The sequence below is a fragment of the Dasypus novemcinctus genome, chromosome 6, assembly GCF_030445035.2.
Source record: "Dasypus novemcinctus isolate mDasNov1 chromosome 6, mDasNov1.1.hap2, whole genome shotgun sequence".
Classification (NCBI taxonomy): Eukaryota; Metazoa; Chordata; class Mammalia; order Cingulata; family Dasypodidae; genus Dasypus; species Dasypus novemcinctus.
The window spans coordinates 84,803,090-84,828,155 of NC_080678.1; the positions used below are offsets into that span (position 1 = coordinate 84,803,090).

General features: G+C 41.6%; 1 protein-coding gene across 2 annotated transcripts in view; it reads left to right on the plus strand.

Moving 5' to 3' along the window:
- The window catches only part of LRMDA (leucine rich melanocyte differentiation associated), a 1,093,305-nt gene that overhangs the window by 289,257 nt on the left and 778,982 nt on the right, over positions 1-25,066 (plus strand). The window contains exon 3 of one of the 2 annotated variants that reach the window (XM_071215877.1): positions 10,489-10,566. The exons of the other annotated variant lie outside the window; for it this stretch is intronic. Within the exon in view, the coding sequence (XP_071071978.1) occupies positions 10,489-10,566 (78 nt within the window). The remainder of the gene's footprint in view (positions 1-10,488; positions 10,567-25,066) is intronic. 2 annotated transcript variants of the gene reach the window in all.

Here is a 25,066-nt window from a genome sequence, read left to right on the forward strand (position 1 = left end):
GTGACCAATAGACCTACTTAGCCGTGTTTTGGAGGACTGTGCTGTTTCTTAGTACAAAAGTTCACACAGCCTATTAAAATAAGCCTGCCATGTCCTAGGAGTTTTGAGATAACATCAGTCACGCCCCACGCCTGCCGGCTGGGGAGACATTTCTGGACACAATAATGTGCTCATAGTCATTGTTTATTTAGAGATTGGGCTGCTTTCAGAATTGGAGGGCATTTTCTTTCTGTTGCTTTTCTTAGTGTTTGATTATGCAAGGGTTCTAGTCCACAGTATCAGCCAGCACAAGGCTCCTTGTAATTAGTACCTTACAAATTGGTATGACCTTTGCCGGCCCCAGCAAAGGTCACTGGTTAATTTTGCATTGTGTGCTGCCTGCTTCACTAGCTTCCACCCAGCCTTCCTCCCTTGAATAATTCCGTGAACAATGTCCCCTGCGATCAGGTTCTAGCTTGCTTCTCTGGTATTTATTGTCATCCTTTACCTGATTCCTCTCCTCCACGATGCAGTGTGCATGTTTCAAGAGGATGGAATCTCGATCAGTTAAAAAGCGCAAGAGCTATGAAAGGTCAGCCTGACAAATCTGTCCTCCGAGTGTGTGTATGTGTGTTTGGGTAGCTGAGCTCAGCTGGCCATGGAAGACAAATAGGGAATGTGAAGAGTGCTTCCTCAACAGCCTTAAAGTTGGAAACCAAATATCTATGGGGGAAAATATGAGTGTGTTAGGGACTTGTATTACAAATTCAGGAGAAGAGGTACATTTTTGTCTTCATCTGGAAAGGTCACAGGCTTTATTTGAAGTAAGACGTGCGTGAGGTTATAGCCAGCTTTTATTTTCTCTGTCTTTTAAGGTATGCATTGTATACCCCCACTGAGTGTGTGCTTTACGAATGCTTATTTTAACCAGCAAGTTCTTTCTTTAAAGTGACAACGCAAAAAATATCTTCAAATATGATTTCAGGAAATTATTTTACATAACAAAGGAAGATGATCATCTGTGGGTGTTTCTGTTTCCCTCCGTTAATTTCTTTTCTATTTCTATTTCGTGGAATTGAAAAAGGACATTTCTGGTGGTGGTTTGAAGCTTTTCTAATTTAATTTTATTGTTGTATACCTGTCTCCACTAAAAATGCTAATGTCGCCTGAAGAAGCCAAGTCTTCCATTCTGGGCTGCTTCATCGGTGGGTTTGTTTCTTGGAGTCATCCATTTTTAAAAAAAATGTCTGACTGAAATGTATATTAAGGCTATCTTTGAGTTTTTCCCTTAATAAGGGGGAAAAGGGAAAGAGGACGTTTGTTTTTTGAGTGTGACACTAACTTAAATATTATTTCATTTAATTTTCATAATAACTCTTTGAGGAGGATCTTATGATCCCAATTTCACAGATGAGGAAACCGAGGTTCAGAGAGGTTAAATAACTTGCCAAAGACCCACAGCCAGTAATCAGCAGAATGGGGATGTGGATGTGGATGCTGAGCTGGCACCTGAGCTGGTGCCTTTTTCCATGACACTGAACAGCGCACTCTTCTCTCTAAATACAAGATCTCTAACTACGGTGGGAAGGAGACTCAAAGTAACAATAACCCAGACCAACAGCAATGAGTCCATCAAACACAGAAGTGGTAAGGATTTTACAATGGGATTACCACTGGCCATTAAAAAACTCATTTCTGTAATGTTGAACTCTTGTTATATGCCTAGTTCTGTGCTTGATGCAGTAGTGTGTGTGTGTGTATGTGTATATATGCATGTGTGTGTGCAGGTGCTGATACAGAGAGAGGGAAGACTTGAAAATACAGCCCACGTCTTTAAGAAGGGCAGACTAGACTAATTTGAGATTTGAATGAGCAGTGGAAGTTGGTAAATGGAGTAGCTCAGAGGAGTGGGGGCACTGGTGAGTGAGTGGGTAGCCTGGTAGGAACAGTGAGGCTTAAGCAGAGCTTCAAACAGGGTGGGCACTGGGGGTTGCCATTTGTAGCAGGTGTGCTGTGTTTTTGGAACTGGGAGTCGTTGAACCTGTGTAGAGAAAGAGACTTAGGGAGATGGTGGCTAATGGGAATGGGGTATGTATTTTGGGGAAGACTTTTAGTGGGTCACTGTGTATGTGAGGCCAGGGTGGTAATATCAATCCCCACCCTCCCCAGCCCCTGACCCCTGTGTGCCAGCTGTGCTGAGCTCTTCTGCTTGTGCCTGAGTCCCATGCAGCTTCTCGCACCTGGGCCTCTGCATGTGTAGCTCCCTTTAGCTGACTCAGTTCTAAGCTAAAATGTCACTTCTTCTGGGAAGTCTTCCCTGATTTCCATGGTGGGTCTGATGCCCCTGCTATAAGTTCCCTTAGACCTCTCTGTTCCCCCATTATAACACTGGTTATATTTTACTATTGTAACTAGTCTGGTAATCGTCTCCCTCAATAGACAGCAAGCTCCCAGGAAGTGAGGACAGTTAGCAGAGGGTCAGGCACATAGATAGGAGGTGAACAGAAATATGTGTGAAGGAGGAAATTAATGAGTGAATATGTTTAAATTTTATCAGCCAGCAAAAAGCCAGGCAATTCCATGTGTCTAAGTTAGACAGAAGAGCCATTCTATATTTTTTAGGTTTTTTTTTTTTTTTGCCTAATAAGGACATGTTCTCCAAATAAGACAGATCCATACTTCATTGTCCTCTCAAGGAGTTCCTGATCTGACCATTGGCCAAAGTAAGAATATTTAGTTATTTAATCCAGACAGTCAGGTGGTGGAGGTACTGGGGTGGGAGCTAGTCCATTCTAGAATTGCTCAACTACCCTCAGTAATTCAATTGTGACCACACACACTGAAAGTGTTCAGTTTCCTAGGTAGGGAAGGGCTGCAAAAATTCTCAGTCATTAGAAGAATGGGGAAGGGGGGTGGGGATTATGTACCTGCATAGTGTTAAATTATGTGGCTACTCTGACACCTCTGGGTATCGTATGATTGCCCAAAGGTGAGACACTGGAGATTGACCCTCACCAAATAGTTATAGAGTGAATCCATAATCATGTGCATCTGGCTGCTTTTAATGCAGCCCAGCGTCATCTGAAGTTTTTCATAGCACATCATGAAGAACTTGCTTTCATATTCTAATAGTCACAGTGACCCTTGCCAGTGTCAGCAGTGCCTGAATTTAGTGACACATACTTTTTCTTTGTGGGGGTGTGACAGGAGCTAGGGTGCTCTATAGAGCACTGAATTTCTCTTATTCACAGATTCATCCTGTTCTAGGAACTTTTTAGAATTTACCTGGAGGGACTGTTAGAATTCTATTTCTGCCTCCTGTTTACTGCGCCCCTCTTCTACTTAGCATCTCTAAGGACAAGTGTGTGACATTCTTCTACCATTTAGCTCATCTTCTATGTGCATGGTCCTGGCCCCAACATCTTCCCCCACACGACCATGCCCCTCTTGTGTCTCTTGACCCCAGGCCTTGCAGGATATTGGAATCCCACCCTGGGTGGGCCAGTCTAGCCGTTTGAGGCTGCTAAGATTAGGGTGTCCAGTCCAGGTGGCTTGCAACTACTGCTTCTCTCTCATCTCTGCCGCTTGTCACTACATCATAGAAAGAAATTGAATTGGCCTGGCATAGGTTTTCCTTTGCCAATCTGCTAGTGTTCCCCACACCCTGGGTGTGATTGTAAATTGATTATCTTATGGTTTATACACAAGAGCCACAAACTTTACTTTTGAGACTCTTGAGTTTCTTATTTGGAACTGAAGCCTGGAACCTTTTTATGTATTTTTTTAAAAAAAGAAAAATGAATTTCTTGTTGTCATATAAAAATAAATATATAGGAGACTTGTTAGGAAGGGGAAATTTGTTTTAAAAAGTCCAAGCCCACTTCTGCTCACACTAATGTATACTTTTTAGCGGTTATTTTGGAGAGAGTGATTTATTTATACTGACAGCTTCTTACTTATGGTAGCTGCTGCCAGCTACTGAAGTAATCTGATAACGTCAAAATGTGAAGGGAAGCTATAGGCTTTGCCTTGACTGACTTGCTATAAATCATGTACATTGCTGGTGTCTATATGAGGATGCCTGGGCTGATACTGATGAAAATACAAATCAAACACAACACATGGTAACCCAATTCAAAGCTAGAGATTTTGGATTAAGACTACTGGATTTGTATTTCTAAGTGAAAAGGAGCAGACACCCCAGGTTGTGTTTTGAAACTTCAGAACTGTCTGATATACTAAGTTCAAGGACAGCAGCTGCCTTTGAAATGGAAGTCCAAAGAGGTTCCTATGTTCCTTTATTCATTCAACAAAATTTATTGAGCATTCACTTTGTGTCAGGCAAGGGAAAGGCATGGCATTGTTTCATTTATTTATTTATAAATTTGTTCATGTGTGTAAGGTCCTTAAGGGTAGGAATTTGCCTTGCTCATTACTTAAAAGAGTAGGTAACCCACAGGAAATGTTCAATAAATGCTGGATGGATGGAAAGTCCAGAGTCTGAATATTAGTACTGTCGATAAAAGTCCATCCACCTTCATTCCTTTGCTTATGGACATCAGGTTTTCCCAGCACCATTTGTTGAAGAGACTATTTTTTCTCATCGAGTGTTCTTCATCCCCTTGTCAAAAATCAGTTGGCTAAAAATGTGAAGGTTGATTTCTGATGTCTTGATTTCAGCCCATAGGTCTATATGTCTGTCATTGTGCTAGTACCATGCTGTTTTCACTACTGTGGCTTTATAATAAGTTTTAAGATCAGGAAGTGTGAGTCCTCCAACTTCATTCTTCTTTTCCAGGATGGTTTGGTTATTCAGGGACCTTATCTTCCACGTAAATTTGATGATTGACTTTTCTATTTCTGCAAACAAGGCTGTTGGAATTTTGATTGGTATTGCATTGAATCTGTAAATCCTTTTGGGTAGAAGTGACATCATAACAATATATTCTTCCAAGCTATCAGCACCGAAGTCCTTCTCATTTATTTAGATATTCATGGGTTTCTTTTAGGAATATTTTATAGTTTTCTGTGTAAAAGTCCTTTACATGCTTGTTTAGATATATTCCAAGATATTTGATTCTTTTAGTTACTATTGTAAATTGAATTTTTTTTCTTGATTTTTTAGTTCTGATTGTTCATTACTGGTGTGTAATGAATTTGATTTTGGGGTATTGATCTTTACCCTACCACTTTGCTGAATTTATTAGCTCTGGTAGCTTTGTTATGGATTTTTCAGGAATTTCTGTAAATAGGATTATGTCATCTGCAAATAGGGAAAGGTTTGCTTCTTCCTTTCCATTTTGGATGCCTTTTATTTATTTTTCTTGCCTAATTACTCTGGCTAGAACTTCCAGTACAATGTTGCATAACAGTGATGACAGAGGGCATCTTACCGTCGGGGGAAAGCTTTCGGTCTTTCACCATTGAGTAGGATGTTAGCTGTGGGGTTTTCATATATGCCCTTTATCATGTTGATGAAGTTTCCTTCTATTCTAAGTTCCCTAAGTATTTTTATGAAGAAGTCATGCAGGATTTTATCAAATGTCTTTTCTGTGTCAATTGAAATGATTGTTTTTTTTTTCTTTCTTCATTCTATTAAGGTGGTATATTACATTAATTTATTTTCTTATGTTGAACCATTCTTGCATCCTTGGAAAAATTCCACTTGATCATGGTATATAATGTGCTATTGGATTCAGTTTGTTGGACTTTTACTGATGATTTTTGTATCCATATTCATAAGAGATATTAGTCTGTAACTTTGTTTCCTTGTGGTATCTTCATCTGGCTTTGTTATGAAGGTAATGTTGGCTTTATGAATGGATTAGAGAGTATTCCCTCCTCTTTGACTGTTCAGAAGAGATTGAACAGTATTGGTGTTAGTTATTCCTGGAATATTTCGTAAAATTCCCCTGTGAAGCTATCTGGTCCTCAACTTTTCTCTTTCTGGGGGGGGGGGGGGGGGGGAAGTTTTTGATGATTGATTTAATCTCTTTACTAGTTATTGGTTTGTTCAGATCATCTGTTTCTTCTAGAGTCAGTACAAGTAGTTTGTCTGTTTTAGGAATTTGGCCATTTCATCTAGGTTTTCTAATTTGTTGGTGTATATTTCTTCTTTGTATCCTCTTAGAGTCCTTCTTATTTCTGTATGGTCAGTAGTCATGTTTCCCCTTTCATTTCTAATTTTAGTTATTTATGTCCTCTCTTTTTTTTCCTTCATCAGTCTAGCTACAGATTTGTCAATTTTATCGATCTTTTCAAAGAATCAACTTTTTGTTTTGTTGTTTCTATTTTTTTAATTCTTATTTCTCTTATCTCCACTCTAATCTTTGTTATTTCCTTCCTCTGCTCACTTTGGATTTGGTTTGTTTTTCATTTTCTTGTTCCTCCAATTTTGAGGTTAGGTCTCTGATTTGAAATCTTTCTTCTTTTTTATTGTAATCATTTAGAGCTATAAATTTCCCTCTCAGTACTGCTTTTGCTGCATCCCATAAGTTTAGGTGTGTTATGTTTTCATTTTAATTTACCTCATGATATTTCCCAATGTCCCTTGTGATTTTCTCTTTAACTCATCTGTTGTTTAAGAGTATGTTTTTCATTTGAATTTTCCATTTATCACTCAGTTTCTGGCTGAATTGTGGTCAGAGAATATACATTGTTTGATTTTAATATTTTTTAAAAAACTGATACTTGTTTTGTAATTTAAGATATTGTCTATCCTGGAGCATTATCCACATGCTTTAAAGAAGAATGTATATTATGTTGCTATTGGGTGAAGTGTTCTATATATGTCAGTTAATTTTAGTTGGTTTAGATTATCATTCAAGTCTTCTATTGCCTTGTTCACCTTCTATCTTGATGTTCTATTTATTATTGAAAGTGGCATGTTAAAGTCTCCTGCTGTTAAGGTATAAATATATTTTTCTTCCTTTAAGTCTGTCAATACTTGCTTCATATATTTTGGAGCTATGCTGTTAGGGGTGTGTATGCTGTACATCTTCTTGTTGAATTGACCCCTTTATAAGTATATAACAACCTTCTTTGTTCCTTTTGAAGGTTTTTGACTTAAAGTCTATTTATCTGATATTAGTATAGTTAGAACTACTTGCATGCCATGTTTTTCCATCCTATCACTTTCAACCTACTTAAGTCTTTGAATTTAAAGTAAGTCTCTTATAAATAGCATATATAGTTGAATTATGCCTTTTTCATCCATTTACGCCAATGTCTGCCTTTTGACTGGGAGCTTTCCATTTACAATTAAAGTCACTACTGATAATGTAGGATTTTCTTCTTCCATTTTGCTATTTAGTCTTTGTAAATCTTATACTTCTTTTGTCCCTCAAGTATTCCATTAATGCCTACTTTCATATCTATTTGATTTTTTTATTGCACCATATTGAGTTTCTTCTTATTTCTTCATGTATTTTTCATATATTTACTCAGTAGTTACCATGAGGTTAAATTTTTTTTGTCTTTATTTTTTTATTGTTACATTAAAAAAAAATGAGCTCCCCATATACCTCCCACCCCCCTCACCCTACTCCTCTCATAACAACAACCTCTTCCACCATCATGGGACATTCATAGCACTTGGTGAATATATCTCTGAGCACTGCTGCACCACATGGTCAGTTGTTCACATTATAGTTTACACTCTCCCCCAGTCCACCCAGTGGGCCATGGGAGGACATACAATGTCCAGTAACTGTCCCTGTAGTATTACCCAGGACAAGTCCAAGTCTTGAAAATGCCCCCACATTACATCTCTTCTTCCCACTCCCTACCCTCAGCATCTACCATGGCCACTTTCTCCACATCAATCTACATTTACTTCCATTTCTAGTCACAATAGTTCTAGAATAGAATATCTGTAAGTCCACTCTAATCCATACTCTATTCCTCCATTCTGTGAATCCTGGGATGGTTATGTCCACTCCACCTCTGTATTGAGATGGTGCTTAGATTCCACTTGGATAATGGATGCAATTCTCCTGCTTGCAGTTGTAGGCACTCTTGGCTCCCTGATGTGGTGGTTGACCTTCTTCACCTCTCTGTTAGCTGGCTGGGGTAAGTCCAATAAACCAGAAGGTAGGATTTGCAAGTCTGTTGAGGCTCAGGGCCTGGCTATCACATGGACAGTCCAGAGATTCAGTCCCCTGAGTATACACCAAACCCCAGCACCAACCACAGTTCTGGTAAAAGTAACAGGAGAGGCTTGTGAACAAAGACCACATCTGAGTGCAACTCTATCATACTCAGGAACACAAACTCCAAATTAGGGCCAACTGACATGGCAATCTATCTGCCATGACCATATAACCTGTGGGTCTCTGTAGCCCTCAGAAGAACAGTACCCGAGGTTGTATCTACTTTAGCTGTCTCTGGGACTCTGCTGAGGTGTGCATAAGGGTGACCCCTCTGTTGACCTCCCAGTTCTTTTTTGGAGACTTATAGCCATATAAACTCATTTGTCCTTTCCGTTTTCCCCTTTTATTCAAGGTCAAAAAGCATTTTTAACACCTGATATTACATGTGGGCTGAGATACTCTGTTGGTCTGAGTTGACCCTTTTATTCGAGGTTGTTTTCCAGTTACATCATTGGCTGGTGCTTGGTAGTATTCCCTTGGCACCAGGGAGCCTCATCCCCAGGAGTCATGTCCCATGCTGGGGGGAAGGCAATGTTGGGGTTAAATTTTAACATCCCAAATCTATACCAACCATATTTGATTTGATTCCAACTTGGCATACACATAAACTATTCCTGTACCCCTCCTTCTCCCCACTGATTTTTTTTTTTTGTACTTGTTATGTATTATTCTTTGTATGTTGTGTATCTGAAACCATAGATTTGTCATTACTTTTTAGGCATTTGTGTTTTAGCACCTGTAAGAAGTAGAAGTGGAGTTACATACCAAAAAATACACTGGAATAGTACTGGAATTTATAATGACACATGTTTGCCTTGACAGGACATGTTTATTTCTTCATACCACTTTGAACCACAGTTTAGTGTACTTTCCTTTCAATCTGAAGACCTCCCTGTAACATTTCTTGTAGGGAAGATCTAGTGGTAATGAACTCCCTCTACTTTTTTATTGGGGAATATGTTAATATCTCCCTCATTTTTGAAAGAAAGTCTGGCTGAGTATAAAATTCTTGGTTGGCACTTGTTTTCTCTTAGCATCTTAAGTGTTTCAACCCATTGTTGTCTTGCCTCCATGGCTTCAGATGAGAAATTGACAATCTAATTGGAACTTTTCTTGCAGCTTTCAAAACTGTCTCCTTGTCCTTTACAATTGAGAGTTTGACCAGCATGTGGGAGAATCAGTTTCTCTTCATGTTCTCTTGGATGTGCATATTCACATCTTTTACTAAGTTCTGGAAGTTTTCTGTCATTATTTCTTTGAATATTCCTTCTGCTCATTTCTCTCTCTCTTCGGCTTCTGGGACTCCCATAATGTATATATTGGTATACTTGATGGTGTCACACAGGTCTCTTAGTCTATTTTTACTTTTTATAATTCTTTTTTTATTTCTGTTTCTCAGCCTGACTCACTTAAGTTGAATGAATTGAGCTCTTGCTCTGAGTTCACAGATTCTTTCTTCTGCCATCTCCAGTCTGCTATTGAAATATTCCTGGAAATTTTCCATTTTAATTATTTGGTATTTAACTCAAATAGTTCTGTTTAGTTCCTTTTTAAAATTTCTTTTTATTGAGATTCTCATACTGATCATTCATTGTATTCCTGATATGCTTTAATTCTTTTCTTTGCATTTTTCTTTATCTCCTTGAGCATATTGAAGACCATTTTTTAAAAAAGTTTGTTGGGTATGTCCACAGTCTGGTCGTCGTCTTCTTTTTTTAAAGGTTTATTTTATTTATTTCTCTCCCTTCCCCCGCCCCCCACCCCGGTTGTCTGTTCTCTGTGTCCGTTAGCTGCGTGTTCTTCTTTGTCCGCTTCTGTTGTCGTCAGCGGCACAGGAATCTGTGTCTCTTTTTGTTGTGTCATCTTGCTGCGTCAGCTCTCCATGTGTGTGGCGCCATTCCTGGGCAGGCTGAAATTTCTTTTGCACTGGGCAGCTCTCCTTACAGGGTGCACTCCTTGTGCGTGGGGCACCCCTGCGTGGCACGGCACTCCTTGGGTGCATCAGCACTGTGCATGGACCAGCTCCACATGGGTCAAGGAGGCCTGGGGTTTGAACTGTGGACCTTCCATGTGGTAGACGGATGCCCTAACCACCGGGCCAAGTCCTCTTCCCTGGTCTTCTTTTTTGATGTTTACTGGATTTTTATTGTCTTCCTTAGAATGGGCCACCATTTACTGTTTCTTTGTCTTGTAATATTTTGCACATTGGACATTTTAATATTTTTATATGTTAACTCTGGGGTTTATTCCCTGAGATATCTGTTTCTTGAATTTGTATCTAGCTAGTGTTATGACAGAGACATTCTTGAGTGTCAACTTAAGCAAACCTAACAAAAAAACACCTTTCACATTTTTGCAGATTGCCTTTGCGTTGGCTGGCACTTTCCCTCAGAGTTTGGACCTCCTACCTGGAAGGTCAGTCCAAGGTGAATGCAAGGTACAGGGTCCTTCCTGAATTTTCTGGGCCTATGTCTTTTCCTGGGCTTGTGCTTTCTAGTGACCTTAGAAGTTCCCCTGTTTACAGGAATTTGAACGCCCCCTCTCCTTCCCAGGAGACAGACAGACTTCTCCTGGGTGTTCTCTGAAGAACTTAAAGCACCTGACCTTTGCCCCAGGCTGCAGGACTCAATTACTCTGTTTTGGCAGTCTCAAGCCGCTGGTGTCTGGAGGGCAAATTCTGGGAGGGGAGGGCACATTGGAGAGGAGTTTCCTAAGTTCGTCTTTTGCAGCCCAAAGAGAATGCTGGTGGCTCCGTATCGTCCTGGCGAGGGTGAAGGAAGGGCCAGCAAGGGCCGCACAAGTTCCCCCCAGACTCCCTAAAGCTGCACCCCCCTTTTCTAGGCCTCTGCCCTGCAAATGCAACCCTCAACTGTCTCCCACAGCTCTGAGGAAGTACATTTGCCTTTAAGTCTTCTCTACTGTCTTTGCCAGGGACAAATTGGAACTATTGCCACTCTCAGAGCTGGGCCCCCAGTGATCTAAAGTAGCTAATCAAAAGCAGTGATCAGTGCTTAGGCCATAACCCTTCCCCCCCCCCCCCCCAGATCTTGGGGAACTGGGTTTTTATATCCTACTCTGGCATTAGTAAGCTTACCTTCTGTTGCCCACAATGAGGGCATGGGTGACTGTTGTGGCTTGCCCGGAGAGTTCAGTTTGGTGGTATTTACCACAATTTACCAGCCTTTTCTCCTGTTCTTCCCTAGATGCTTCACAGTGTTCTACTGGATTCTGGAGTTCAAAATACTTGATTCAGACCAAGGGTTCTTAACCAGGGGTCCATGAGCTTGAACTGAAATTTTAAAAAAAAACCAATATTCTTGTAGGGACATGTTGGTATGGGTATGATGTATTTATTAAATAATACACAATATAGTGTGAACTTAGTAAGGGGTTCGTGGTTTTCAGCTGACTGGCAAAGAGGTCTGTAGAACAAAAATGGTTAAGAACCCCTGATTTAGAGAGTTCCTACCTGATCAATAATTGTTCTGGTAGAGGAACTGAGTCCTGGGGCTTCCTACTCTGCCATCTTCCCATAGTCCTCCAATGAGGAGGGCATAGCTCAAAGAAGGCTAGAGCAGGGCTTTGGGAAAGGGTCTCTTCTCGCTCAGACTTGAGGATGGTACTGCCTGTGATCAAGAAATGCATTGGAGAGCTAGTGCTTCATTACTCCCAATTTAAGGTCAGTCCCTTTCTTCTGAATGACAGGCACAGAGTTCACCACGATTCGGACCAGTATTCAAAATGCTCGTCTAGTGGTCTCAGATTTCAATATGTGCAAGAATCTCTTGGGAGTGGATTAATATGAATACCTGAGCTCAGCTACGATGAACTGCCTGGGCACCACATGTCTTTAGGGCAGTCAGGCTTACCTCCAAAATTTCCAACTTTAAAGAGAATATGTATGGAAGGCATTTAGCACAGTAGTGAATTCTGGAACTATAGCTTCATTATTATTATTGTTCTTATTGCTGTTGTTATTAATTGGTTCCCGTGTCTAAGAATCAGCTAATATGTGGAATTTTCTGCTGTTTGAGTGAGAACTAGGAAGGGGTTTGTATGATTCATATTTGCCACTGCCATATTTGTCACATTTATCTTTTAGCATTAGGTAAGCCGTTCTCATCCTATGAAGATGTTCTTCATCTCCTTGCCCTGACTTCACGAGCAAGTTCTTCTGGTCTTTTCATTTTAGTGTCACAATTTGACTTTCTTTTCCTATACCACATGATAAAAACTAGTTGGATTTTTTATTGAGGTGTGGCCTGTGATTGGAGAAGACTGAAGGACCATGTTTTAGTTGCTTATCTTCTTGCTTTTGCTAGGAAGGAAGACAAAGGCTTAGTAGAGAGGAGGGAAGACATTTTCTCTCCTGAAACAGACACCACTTTTAGGATCCTGCAGCTTTAAGGTGGTTGGGGAAGGTAATTATTTTGGGGTATCTGTGGCTCTCTCATATCCATTGGATTTTTCATTCTAAATGGGAGGAATGATCCCTCAAATAAGGCCAATGGGAGGCATTGCACACATTCTACCTGGAGATAGAGGGAGAATTTTTTTAAGAAGGTGGCCTTCCAATCTTTCTTTTCAGCTCCAAGGGTTTTTACCTATTAAGGCTATATGATATGGCAAATTTCTTGGGGTTCTGAAAATAGATGAGTTGCCATTGATTCATTTATTTGTTCATTTCTACAGTGTATGTTTCAGTACTTTTTTCTCAGCCCACTGTCAGTTGCAGGGGACACTGTGGTGAACAGGAGAGATCTGAGTTCTCCCTTCAGGGCCACCCACATCAGCAGGGAAGCCCCTCCACTCCATATATATCATCAAAATCCCAGAGAGCTATAGTATCAGATAGTAGGATGGAGGCAGTGCACAGATTCAGGAGGTCTAAGATGCTTATCGAGATTTTCCTTCTCTTTCCACCTTTTTCTTACTTTTAAGTCTTTAATATCACCTTCTCACAGATGCCCTACTTGACCTGTCAATTTAATATTGCCTGATGCCCCTCTCTGAAGTTTGTGACCGTCTTAGAGTGTGCTAGGTTTTCCTTTTTCCTGACCACTGATCACCTTCCAACATCTGATACAATTTACTTCTTTACTTAGGATAATTTATTTAGGATAATTGTGGATTATATGCCCCCACTCTTGTTGAAATATATGCTCTATAACGATAGGGATCTTTGTATGCTTTATTTACTAAGTGCCCCGAGCATTAGTAGACACTCAGTAAATGTCTGTTGAATGTATTAATGAGTGAGTGAGGGTCTGAATGAGTGCAGTAGAATATTATAATGATGTTGGAAAAAACTTGGTATATTATTCACGAAGTCATTATTCCTGAGAAATTGATGATATTAATCAACATGTGTTGTGAAAGTCTCTTGTTTTGAGGAGTTCTGATATATGGTGGGGAAAGAAAAGTATTTTCATTGGTAGAGTGGGGAAGGTCACGGGATAATCCAGCATCTAGCTTTGCTGAGGGAAGGCCCTCAAATGTTTGGTTGGTTGGTTTGGTTGGGTTGAATGCTGGAAGTTCTTTTTATCTCTGCCTCCTGTGCAGGACAGGCAAACAATTAGAGTGCACCAGCACCGCCACCCCAGCATCCTGCCCCGACGCCTTAGGTTAGTACAAATATGTGTTCTCCGTGAGGATTGTTGAGCAGGGCAGTGTGTTACATCCTGGTGGGTCATGCTGGAAGCATGATAAGGGACTCAGGGCTCCATTTTCCTTGGTCAAGATTTTCTCTTTGCATAAGCCGAAAGTACATTTTTCAGATTGTTGAAGCAAAGCATTTCTCCTCCCCCTGTGGGCTAGTGTGACTCTGTTATACTCATTGCCAGCCAACAGAAGGCACTGTAAACTGCTCTTTCCCCCAAAAACTCACCAGTCCACCCCGAGTCCACTCAGAGCCCCTTCTCCTCGCATATGTGTGTGAGACACAGAAAACACTGGCACATGCCTCCACTTGTAAAAATCTCTTCCCTCTGTCCACCAAAAAATGCTTCTACTTTAATTCTCAACTGTTTTTTTGTGGGGAGGATGGAGGGGGGTGTTGACAGAGGGGCAAGAAAGTGGGAGGAGGGTAGGACCAAGGTAAAGTATTAAGGACTGAATAGAGTTTCCTCTCCAAACTCTTCTTGTTTAGTAAATGAAGGCACGTGAAAATGGAACATTTGGCGCTTTGCACCAATATTATGGTGTAAAATTATAGTTAGGAATATTGTGTAAAAACCGTAATAGTTTGCAGTTATAGCTATGGTGAGAACAGCAGGCAAGACTATAAGCTTTAATTTATGTTGTGCTTTGGACATTTTTCAGAGACTATTTACCCATTACCTCTTAGGTCAGTGGCCTAATAATGCAACAAAGCACTTTTTGAAATTGCAGATAATTTTCAGTGCTCAGATCTCTGTGTAGTATTGATGGGGAGGGTGGTTGATTAGGACCTTGGGAATTGTGCTTGATGGGAACAATCTGGAAGGAGTGAAAAATTATTAAACACACACAGCGGGAGATGGAGGATTTACCATTGTCGTGCGGTGCTATTAATTCTCATTGCTCGGTACAGCGGCTTGATTGCATACTGTGAATACTGTTTATTGGAGAATGGGTACAATTTTGCTGCAGTTGTTGTAATGTAATACTAAATGCTAATTAGGCTTCTAACAATAATTAGAACCTCTTGCCAGACTTAGAAATAGAAACACTCAATTGAATTTACAGAAACAAAGACCTTTAAGCTATGCCAGCAGCAGCGTCGACTTCAAGAAGTTTTTTATGTTTTAGTTACAGAATTGCCAACACATATATATTTTTTTACGGTGTGCATAATGAGTTCATTTATGTTCTCGATAGGATTATTTTCAAAATGAGATAAAGCGAAACTCCCTTCCTCCCCATCAGGTCAAGACAACCCCCTCTACCCAGACATAGGTATAAACTGAAATGTACCTTTATTGCCTGCAGATGCCAACTGCCATGTTATTGAGCGGGTGGGGAAGGCAGGGCTGGGTTGGGGAGGGTGGCTGCTGTGGCCATTCTGGATGCCTAATGTTCTCCTCTATCTCCATGTTATTTTCCCTGCTTGTTCAATACACACACACACACACGCAGACACAACTCAAATACCACTGGATTGCCAGAGTTGATTCCTTTGGACCAAGCCCTTAAGTTTCCTCTCTGAATCTTGGCCACCAGTCAAAAGCAAAGCAAAACCAAAGCAAACCTAGAGAGTCCTGAAGGGCAATCTCTGTTTCTGTGTATTGCTTTGTTAAATCTTTCCAATCTTCCAGTATGGCAGAGCTCTCAGCAAAGTAAGCGGTCTATTGAATATGTTCAGCTCTGGGAAATAATCAGCTGAGAAATTCTCTGGCATTCCCTGGGCCTTGTGACTTAAGCCCATCACCCCTGGGCAAGGGTGCTGGCCTCCGCCCCGCCCACCCCCCCACCGCCCTGGGAGGTGACTGTAGGTATCCATGGAGGTCAGGGGGCCCAGACATGCTTCTTGGCACTGGCACGTGGCTCACCACCATGATCTGGATTTATTTGGCAGCAGGTAAGCGAGGCCTTTGTTGATGGAGCATTGATGCTACATTTTCTTTCCTCATCTTGTTTTGTTTTTTAAACCCATGCCTGCAAAGTCTTAAGCAAAACTCACTGAGCTGTGATTTCCTGTCTTATCTCTGGTTTTGGTTAGAGTGGCCATTTTTAGAAACTGTTAAAGAAGCATGTCCATGGATACTTCTACTTCAGTGGCTTCATTAATGTTTCACCAAACTCAACGCCTTCTCCCTAACCAAGTGCCTCCCCACAAAGGTTATATATATATATATATATATATATATATGCTTTGACTTAGCTCTTTTTTTTTACCTTCTCCATTTGTCTCCTGCTTACCAAAGTGCTCCCCCCATGGATGGGGCCTTGACTGGCAGTGTGCCCCTAATCAAGAGTTTCCCACTCAAGTTACTCAAGCCCATTTTCTTCTCAGAAATGCTTGGTTCATGTTCACCCTCTGCCTCCCATTGACTTGAAAGTGGCTGCTGCTTCCTTGCCTCACTATTTGACTCCCCTGGTTCTGAGTAAGTTTGGTGATTTGGTCAGATTCTCTTCCTTCCCCGATTCTTAAACAGTGATGATGGACTCTCATTGTTCAGCTGGGGGAAAAATCAATTGTTTGTAGAGCTCTCCCAATTTTGCACTAAATCTTAGTACTTAGGGAAGAAGATGTCGCCAGCAAATAATGGCCAAAAAATCCTTGGCACGGTGGCCGATGTCCTCTGTGCCTAGGAGTGCTGTGTAAGGTGCTCTAGGGCACAGGTGCGCCCTGACGGAGTTAAAATCAAGTCCCTGACTTGGAGACAGGTCCTGCACATCTGCTTGTTTTGCAGCGTACGGGGCGTCGGCCAGTGAAATGTCAAAGTAGGTGCAATGGGAGCGTTCTAGTTGGCATTTTGGCAAATAGGCTGGCTTGCCGGAGGTGCTCACGTTGTGGTTTTTCCCTTTCTGAGGAGACAAGTTTCTCTTCTCCTTGTCTACAGAGAGTCTGCGAGAGATGGGGCTTGGAGTGTGAGTCAAATGCTTGCTTTCTATTTTCTTGTTCACAAGTCAGTGGCACCTGCAAATGGAAGACTTGCTGAGGTAGCACCTGGCTGATTAGCAACTTTTGCTTGGTCCCACTCACACACTGACCGTTAAATTACCTCCTATCATGCCTGGACTCTGTGGCCGCCACCGAGAGGCAGGCAGAGGTCAATTCAATATGGCTGACAGGTTCTGTGTTTTCCCACAGCGTATCACATGTAACCAGCGCTGCGACTTTGACAAAGTACCGCAGGGTGACCTGGTAGTCTTGGGTCAGAGTGAGAGAAATTGGTGTTGTACTAAGATGTATGTTAATACATATATTATTTATATGGGCATTAGCGAATGCTATTGTTACCTCAGCACAAACCCAGGCCCAGGGATTGGCCTTGGGGTTTTCGCCAGCTTACTTTATCATGCTTCTCCCCACCCCCCTCCTTGCTCATGAATAATTAAAAACTTAAATTACTTGCCATGTACAAAATTCATATGCTGGGGAAAATAGCTACATGAAAATTAATTTTCTGTTCTGTGAGACTGACGGGAAATCAATTAATCTTGATGTATTATTTTATGCAGAACAGGGTGCAAGAACCTGCAGAGAGAATGGCTACAGCTGTTCTTGTTGGTCGGGCCATATATTATCGTTGGCGGGTTTGACAGCTTCTGAAGGAAATGGCTGAGGGGTATCAGGCAGGTGAATCAACTGTAAAAATTTATTGGAGGATACAAACTGTTTCCAGGGGACTGATATAAAACTCACACTTGAGAACTGAAGTATTGAATGTTTTTGTGACTGAAGCAGCTTGTTGTCAATATTTATAGCTTTTCTCTTTGTTACATGTCCTATTTGTTTGATTAACTAGTCAGATGTTAGTGTCTGTTGGTAATTTATCTGTTGTGCCTTCTGTAGCATTTTTGATACATAAAGATTTACCACTAGATAAATAAGGCTGCTCACACAATGCAATATGCTAAATAAAATGACAGAGCTGTTTACAGCATGTTACAAGTTTTATAACTCAAGAGGTAGATCAGTAACTTTTGTTTACTGGTGTCACCGTTGAAACACGTCTTGATGTATTAAATACTATAGGGTAAACAAGACTCTCTTAAATAAGCAGACATTATAATCAACACATACCTCATGGTAAATCATTTAAGAGGCTCCATAAAAACGTTTATGTACCACCATACATAATGCATACATTTCTGAAATAAAAGAAAATAAATGTGTGCTTTTAGAATGGGCTGTAGTTACATTCCTTTCCTCTGCCGTCGACATCAATTTCCGCTGTGGATGATGGAGGTGCCGTCTCCCGACAAATGCTGACGCAGACAAACGGGAGCCCGGGCAGCAGCGGGGCGGTGGCCTGGGAGGTGGCTTCCGTCGTCGATCAGGAAGTGGCTGCCAGGGAGGCACGTGCGGCTATGCCAGCATCACTGCTCCCGTCTCGTGTACAGGCTGGAAGGAATGGGCAGCCATGGCGCAGGGCCTTGGCTCCGCCTTCCCACAGCCCTGGGGTAAGCGGAGAGGCTGACAGCAGGAAGCTCTTCAGCAAGCACTGGGTGGCGTGTGGATTTCCGGTGACCCGGGGAGAGTGGAGGTAGAGAATGCTCCTCTGTGGCCTCCTGCCTCTTGGTCTCTGCCGTGGGGTCATTGGCTACCTGAGAAATTGGCATGAGCTCTCGGGCCCCTTGATCCCCACCTACAGAGGTGACTACAGAGGTGAATATTTATCACGTGCTGGTTGTGCAGTTCCCCAGATAGCAGACTTGCGGAGTTAAGTAAGGATATGAGCTTCTGTTGGTCACTGGCAGAGCTGTCAAAAAGGTGGTGCTCAATAAATAGGACTTGAGATGGATGGTCTGATTTGTAATAATTCATAAATGACTGCTATTAATAGCACCCAATATGGAGAATTTTAGGTCATTTTGTCACCTTTCCCTGTAGAAGAATAGAAGGCAAGTGCGGATTTTGAGAGGCATAATTTATTAGACTACTTTGCATTTGTCTCCTACTTCTTACTCTTTCAAAAGTGTACTCTCTCTCTCTCTCTCTCTCTCTCTATATATATATATATATAAATCAGGGTAAGGATATAATGTAGGTGTGTAATATATATACATTAATCAGGGTAAGCATATAATGTAGGTGTATTAATTTGCAAGAGAAACTTCTCTGGTTAGTTTTGGGGGCTTGGGGATTATATTAGTTTTTGATTGCTATGTAGCAAATCATCACAAATTTAGCAGCTTAAAACAATACCCTCTTGTTATCTCATAGCTATGTTGGTTGGAGGTCTGGGCAGCCTTGCCAGGATTCTCTGTTTAGGGTCTCACAAGGCTGAAACCAAGAAGTAAGCAACTGTGTATTCTCCTCAGGAATATCTGGGAAGAATCTGCTTCAGAGTTCATTCCAGTTGTTGAAAGAATCCAGTTCCTTATGGGACTGAGGTCCGTGTTTTCTTGCTGCCTTTCGGGTGGGGGTTGTTTTCAGGTCTGTTCCATGTGCCCATCTCCATCTTCAAGCCAGCAGTGGGATATTGCTCTCCTGTTGAATCTATCTTTATGCTTCACATCTCTCTGAATTCCCCTTCTGCTACCAGCCAGTAAAAATTGCTGCATCTAAAAAAGGATTCAGGTGATTAGGCCAGGCTCACCCAGATAATCTTCATATCTTAAAGTCAACTGATTAGAAACCCTAACTATAGCTGTAGATTCCCATATCCTACATAACGTGACATAATCCTGGAAGTAGCACCAGGAAGCAAAGGTTGTGGAGCTGCCTTAGAAGTTTGCCTACCACAGTGGTGTTGGTGTGATAGTTTAGCTCTGGATTTTTCGGAGCTTAATTAACAGTAATTCTCAATACTCACCTTTCTTTCTATTGTCCCACAACCTCTCCTGGAAAGAAGAGGACTAGCCCTGGGTGGGTCTTGTCAACAAATCCTTGCATAGCACATACTATAGGTCCAGCCTTGCATTATGGGCAGGAGGTGACAATCTCTCTGAGATATGTGTTGCTTACTGTCTCCACAGTGAAGTTTTTAGTTTTTATACAGGAGATCATTAATCAATATAACAGGTGTTAATTAAGTGGAAGTTGGATTGGCAAGTAAACCCCTGGTGGTTGAAGTGGTCAGGGGAAGGCTTCCAGAGAGGAAACGGTTAGCTGGGCTTGATCAAGGCATACCATTGGACTGGACCAGACACAGGGTGGCAAAGAGCCTACTGTTTTGGGGACATAATGAGAAGTCAGGTTGGGCTAGAGGTGTGGGTCCTCCTGTGGGTCTTGCCCCTGGTAGAGGTGCTGGGGAGGTGGGCTATGAAAAATGTATGAGTGCTGATGATAAGCCATATGGGGGCAACAGCTTTGCCATATGAAGCAAGCCCCTTATTCTTAGAGAAGCCTCTTGAAGTGTCCATTTCTGCCCACAATGAAATTTTGTGTCAGGCCCACTCTTACTGGGATGTAGGGAACCCATCCTAAACAGTGTTTAAGTTCTGCACCAAAAGTTTGTAATCCAGGCTGTACATTACAGTCACCTAGGGAACTCTAAAAAACACAATGCTCAGATGGTGCCCCCGACCTACTCAGTCAGAATTGGTGGGGATGGGCCCTGGGCCGTGGTTGTGGTATTTTATTTAAAAGTTCCGCAGGTGCTTTCAGTCACACTCAGCCAGGGTTGAGAGCCACTTTCTGTGTGCTTGCTGTGCACAAAGTGTTCTGGGATCCATGTGTGGGAGGTGACATTTGAAGGGGGAGGTGGGAAATTGAGGAGTTTACTTCGTAGACAGTGAAGGACGAGGCATTTCAAGCAAAGCAGGAGAATGGTGAATGAAAGCCTAGGGATGGAGAAGGTCATGGTCTGTGTGGAAAGCAGTGAGCAGCCTGCTGTGGTGAAGGCACAAGGTCAATGGGAGTCAAGAGGGAGCTTGTGCGAGAACTTGGAGGAATGGCTTGGGGTGAACCTTAAAATGAAGGCAGTTGTGTTTTGTGCAAAAAAAACCCACAAAAGCCCAGCAACATCAAGGCTTTGTCCTGATCCAACCTGACCTTTCCCCTTCCCCCCAGTTAATCAGAATTACTGAGGTTTGACTCTAGGTTCAGTTTCTCTAAGATTTGCTTTGATTTCTCTTAGATGTGGAGCTGCTGTTTATTCTCATGGCGGCTCTGTGTACACACTCTGGCCGTGGAGCTGCCTGGGATGAGCCGTGGTCCCTCTGAGAACTGCTTCCTGTTTGGTCTGGTAACTCCTAAGCCTGCCTTTCTTTCCTGCAGTCTGCAGTTGTGGAAATGTTCAGTATTTGAAGTTTGGAGGAGATCGATTTTTCATCCTTTCCTTAGTGGGATAAAGAATATTTCAAACACCACTGGAGACCAAAGAGCTCTGAGAAGTTTTGAAACAGCTTGGGAAATATGCTACATGCCTCGCACTTCATTTTTCCCCTCTCTCTTTCCTTTTGTTTCACTTAATTAAAATATTGGAATGCAAGAAGGAGAGATAAGGCAGATGTTTAGAGAAAGGAAAGGAAGTGGGTTCATTTAAACGGACCGCCAGCATGGCGAGTGTGGTATGAAATAATTCTCAGCATCTAGTAAGGTAAACGCGAAATACCCTTCCCGTCTGTGAGGTGACAAAGAAGAACTTGGAGCTCGAAGAGGATCGTGGATGGAAACCATGGCCAGGATCACTCCCCTCTCCTCCCTCTCCTCCCTCTACCCGATGGAAGAAAAAATTGGGACATTTTTGGGTCCAAGTTTCACAGATGTTAAGCATTTTGTGATATTACTTAGGGGGTTCCTTGAGCTACATTACAGTCGAACCACAAGGGTGTTGAAACAGTTGGACCCCGTAATAAAATATACATGAAAAGAAATTGTGAGACATTGGCTGTTATGTGCTGGTGACAATTAGGTTACTGCTTTAAAAAACACATATCCTGGACACATCTACAGGAGCTTTTTAGGGAATTTTGAGTATAAGTCAAGGCGGTTGGTAATTTCTCGTTGCCTCTGGCAGGTGGACATAATTTAACAATATCCGTCAGATATGACAAATTGTTTTTGAGTTACATTAGGGCCCTAATAAGATCATATCTGTTCATATATCCTCCTTAACCACAGAACCTGATTTAGGGAGTTTTCTTACTGGTACAATATTGTTGTTTAAATATTTAGAGGGGTCTAGACATGTATCATAAAAGAATAGACTCTTGTGTATAAAAACACAGTCCTTTTATTCTAACTGTTTTTACTTTCATGGCCCTTGCATCATTCTCTCTACTTGAGTAAACCACATGTTGCTTCTGAGAGCCAGGAAACATATTTCATTCTGTGGTGGAGTGAGCACTTTGGAGCTGGAAAGGGCCTTTGAGAGAGACTCATCCAACTCCTTCCTTTCTGGGGTAGGAATCTGACATCCAACAGGGTAAGGGACTTGTTTAGGGTTTCTCACCCCATTAGTGGCAGAGCCAGAATTAGAACTGAGGTCTGCCAGTTTGTAGTTCAGCAATTTCCATTATGCTGGAACTTAACTTTGGGCTAGAAAACGTGCTTGCTGACATGGTAGGGCGAGCTCACGTGTCAGGGCCACTAGAGGCGGCGGTCCTTTCTGGAGGGCATTCTAAACCCCAAGAAGGACCAGGCTCTTTGTTGATGTAGGAAAATTGAGGACCCAGGTCCTTTATATTCCTAAGAGACTTCCTGCTCATGGTTCTCTGGGATCTGGTCCTAGCCCACCTTGGCCAGCCTGTCTTCTCTCCATATGTGCAGGCAGGTCTGTTTCCTGACACACCTTCTGAGTTCCTACCTCTGCTCACACTGTCTCCCTTCTCCTGGAATGTATCCTTCTTGCTATTTCTCATTCCTTCCATGTCCAGTCCTTCACCAGAAGGACTTCCCAGCCCCCAGTGATTCTGAAAATGCTGTTTTTGTAGCTCATAAAATTCGAATGTTGGCAGTTTCCTAAGATGCAGCCTCATTGTGTTCTTTTAAAAACCCATGTGCCACTTGTTAACATCTTGTTTTTTTTAGGATTAATTTTGGTATAATTTTATGTTTACAGAGAAATTGCAAAGATAATGCAGAGTTTCCATACATACCTTACCCAGGCTCAGTTCCCCTTTTGTGGTAGTCTGTCATATCTAAGGACCCAACACTGGCACATTACTGTTAGCTGCACTCCAGACTTTATTGGATTCCAGCAGTTTTTTCATTAGTATCCTTTTCTGTTCCAGGATCCCATCCAGGGTTCCACATTGTGTTTGTTGCTGTGTTTCCTTAGACTCCTCTGGCCTATGACAATTCGCTCTCTCCTCATTTTTCCTGACTTTTGAGGATCACTCTCAGGCATGTTGTGGGCTCTCCCTCAGCTTAGGTTTGTTGGATGCATTTTCTCACAATTTGACTGAGGGTATGGTTTTTTGGAAAAACACCACACAGGTGAAGTGCCTTCCCTCACATCAGGTCCTGTGTCCGTGATATCATCATGGCTTCTCACTGGTGATGGGAACCATTGGTTAAAGCAGTTGCCAGGTTTCTCACCTGTAAAATTGCTATGTTGATTCAGCCTCTTTTCATACTAGTGTCTCAGCATTCCAACGAGATCAACAATTCTTCCCCTGGGGACAAGGGCCATGTTTTCCAAGTTTTGTATCTTGTATTCACCTAATACCCTGCCATGTTTTAGACAGATTAAGTGCTATACACAAGTTAGTTGAGAGATCATTAAACAAATGATTGAATTTCAGACTGGTGGTCATGTTTGGGGTAAACAATCCAAAAATATAAAATAAATCCCAACCCACTGAATTTTCCCTGCAATGGATTTGGTAACCTTCATTCACTGCAATTAATGGATAAACTGCATAACTTCTTAAAAATTTTTAGTCCAAATAAGGGTGAAGAAGGGATGATCTGCTATCTTTGCTAAGTCAGAGCTTCTAGATCTGGAGTCAGGAAAATATGAATGTAATTTACAGAAGCACACACATGCATTTTTGTATTTTTTGTTGATTTATAGTGAAGGTGTCACTATTTGCAAAGATTCTTACAAATATATGTTGGAAGATTTGATGATCCTTGAGCTAAATGTTACTTACTGGATTCCTAACATCTCAAGACAATTACCTTTGTGAATACATTTTATTTCATCACCATAAGAACCGTTTTTGAAATGCTCTTCTGTGCAGGTGTTTTGCAGGACATGGTATAGAGTGACATACTTTTGAGGGTTTGTATTTTTGAAAATGCCCTTAGGGAGGATAGAAACATTGAGGACACACTGTAAAGGAAAATAGGAAAGAAATAAATTGAGCATATTTGTTATCTTAGAGTTAAAATTTTAATGCCTTGGTAAACAGATTTGGCTAAACTGAGAGAGCATCCGCCTACCACATGGTAGGTCCAGGGTTCAAACCTAGGGCCTCCTGACCCGTGTGGTGAGCTGGCCCACGTGCAGTGCTGATGCACACAAGGAGTGCTGTGCCATGCAGGGGTGTCCCCCATATAGGGGAGCCCCATGTGCAAGGAGTGTGCCCTGCAAGGAGAGCTGCTTTGAGCAAAAAAAGCTCAGCCTGCCCAGGAGTGGTGCCGCATACACGGAGAGCTGACACAGCAAGATGACACAACAAGAAGAGATACAGATTCCTGGTGCCGCTGACAAGAATACAAGCGGACGCAGAAGAACACACAGTGAATGGACACAGAGAGCAGACAACCGGGGGAGGCGGGGGGAGGAGGAAGGGAAGAGAAATAAAAAATAAATCTTTAATACAAAACCAAAACCAAAAACAAAACCCTTAATGCCTTAAAAGAAAGAGAAGAAGGAAAAAGGGGTGGTTCTCTCACAAATCCCTTTAACAGAGAACAGAGAAGTAGGCCTTGTAGGGGTGGCTGATTCCTCTTTCTACTGTGATTGAAAAGTTGATAGTCCATGATAATGTTTCAGCTTTGGTTCTAAAGGTATATGTAGGGATTAGAAGAGCCTGGTTTATTATTCCACTTAAAGAGGTTTTTAAATTCAATTTAATCTTTTTCAGTATGGGGGAAAACAACTTTTCAGTAAGTGTAAATTAGTTCATGCTAGATTTTCACTCTGAAAGTCTCATGATAGCTATACTTGTTTCATGCTTTATTATGTAATTTAATTTTTCATATCTTTCTTTTATTAGCAATAAAGTAGGTTTAGAAAAAATAATTAGATTATGAGGTTAAGCTACAGTTAAGATAAAAATGACAGTTCAATAAAAAATGTTCAGTATAATTCTTTCCTCCTAAAATAAAATATAGTGCTAAGAGATTTAATTATGGTATTATTCAAATAAATTTTGTCTCTATATTGAAA